We start from the raw sequence: 1,865 nt of genomic DNA, 5'->3' as shown, positions 1-1,865 counted from the left end.
AATGGTACAAGGTGTTGTAAGAATCCTTTGCTGTCACACAGGCAAATTTCTTTGCAAAACTTAAACCTCTATAAAAATGTAAGATTTTGTTTGTTTTAATAAAGGAGGAGGGTGGTTGTTGCCCTACATGCTGAAAGAGGACCAATACAAATTTACCATTTTTTTTTAAAGAAGGGGGGAAAAGAAAAGGGAAGAAGAGGAGGAGGAAGAGGTAGAAGAGAAGAAAGACATGAAGGAGGAGAAAGAAGAAGAGGAGACAATGAAGGTGGCAGAGGAGGAAGATTTCCAAGGGCAGTAGGGACTTTTGGAAAATAGTAAGGGAAACTGCAGCTCTTCACTTTCCTACCCAACTGCACTCCTGGACTTCATCATGGTCTCCAAAACCTCATCATCATGAAGATCACATCAACTCTAAAACTGATACCTCCTCAGTACCCCATGCCTCTGGAGCCCTCCCTCCTTCTGATTAGAGAAGGTAGAAGGGAGACATAAGAAGGAGCCCAGGGCAGTCATATCATAATTTCCTACCCTGCTACACTCCTATGGACTTCATCATACTCTTGTGCCAGGTACCCTTCTCCTGTCCCTTTCCTTTTTATTTTGTTTTGTTTTATTTTGTTTTTGTGGGGCAATGAGGGTTAAGTGACTTGCCCAGGGTCACACAGCTAGTAAGTATCAAGTGTGTGAGGCCAGACTTGAACTCAGGTCCTCCTGAATCCAGGGCCAGTGTTTTATCCACTGTGCCACCTATCTGCCCCCTCCCTTTCCTTTATTTTTTTTTCAATTTCATCACAGCCATTTTTATTAACAGATCATTAGAAAAAAAAATCATGGTAACAACGTTTAGTTCATTCTTCTAATAAGCCTGTTGATCTGGTCTTCCCTGTTACCAGCATCTCCACCTTCCACAATATGAGTAGTCTTTTTCTTCATTCCACCTCTAGGAGAAGATAATTTGAAGGGCCACAAGAAGTTGTTGGCAGCTTTGAAATGCTTGCCAACAGTGTAGATCTCATGAATCAAGTCCTCCAAGCAGATAATTCCATATTTACCTAGAGATTTTGCAATAAGGGCATTATCAGTCAGAGCAATTCTGTTTCTTGATTTTGCCATAGCCACATTTGTAAATCAAGTCATTCATAGATTTCAGGTTTGGATAACCCCATGCAGTGTATGGCTCCACAATTCTCAGCATGTTAATTGAAGCCTTGTTAAGCTTAACAAAGGTGCCGTTGAAGATTTGTTCAAGATGAAGAAGCTGCAATACTTTTCGGACCTTTGGGCTAACACCATTGATACCTCTGATTCTGATCACAAAAGCTAACTTAGGTTCAGCAGATATATAGCAGTCTCCAGCTTTGTGTGCCATTCTAGCCAGCCGAATTTTACTTTTGTACATCAGTTTGTACTCCTTGTGGTAAGCTTTAGCTTTTTCATAGATAACTTTTCTCCATATTTTATGGAGCTTTTTTATAGCCACTTTCTTCTTCAGATATTTGGCCTTCAGTTTTTCAAAAGCCTTTTGCTTTTTCAGAAGGGATTCTGATGGCACCTTCTTCTTCTTTTCTTCTGCACCCACCATGATTCCTGCTGGAAAAAGAGTCCCTTTCCTTTTTATATGTTATCTTCCTCCTGCCTCATTATATAGTTAACTCCTTGAGGGCAGAGATTATCATGTATTTCTTTTTATCCCCAGTGCTTAGCCCAATGTCTAGCACATAGTAATTGCTTAATAAATATTTATTGACTATTGAACTAGTATAATAGTGGTTCAGTCCAGAAAAAAATGCATGGATTATCTGTAGTCATTTCAGAAGTAGAAAGTATTTGTTTTATTCAAGTTTTCTTGTACAAAATGACTAATA

At 39.2% G+C, this 1,865-nt stretch overlaps 1 protein-coding gene across 1 annotated transcript; it reads right to left on the bottom strand.

The window, feature by feature from the left end:
* Positions 1 to 843: 843 nt before the first annotated feature.
* On the bottom strand, positions 844 to 1,594 carry LOC122732417 (60S ribosomal protein L7-like). The gene is given in 2 exon segments (XM_043972544.1): positions 844 to 1,096; positions 1,098 to 1,594. Coding segments are annotated over 2 exon segments (738 nt in total). The 5' UTR covers positions 1,583 to 1,594.
* Between the last annotated feature and the right edge of the window lie 271 nt (positions 1,595 to 1,865).

Source organism: Dromiciops gliroides, chromosome 6, assembly GCF_019393635.1.
Source record: "Dromiciops gliroides isolate mDroGli1 chromosome 6, mDroGli1.pri, whole genome shotgun sequence".
Taxonomy (NCBI): domain Eukaryota; kingdom Metazoa; phylum Chordata; class Mammalia; order Microbiotheria; family Microbiotheriidae; genus Dromiciops; species Dromiciops gliroides.
Note: the sequence above shows the minus strand (reverse complement) of the source record. Positions and strands in the feature narration are given on the sequence as shown.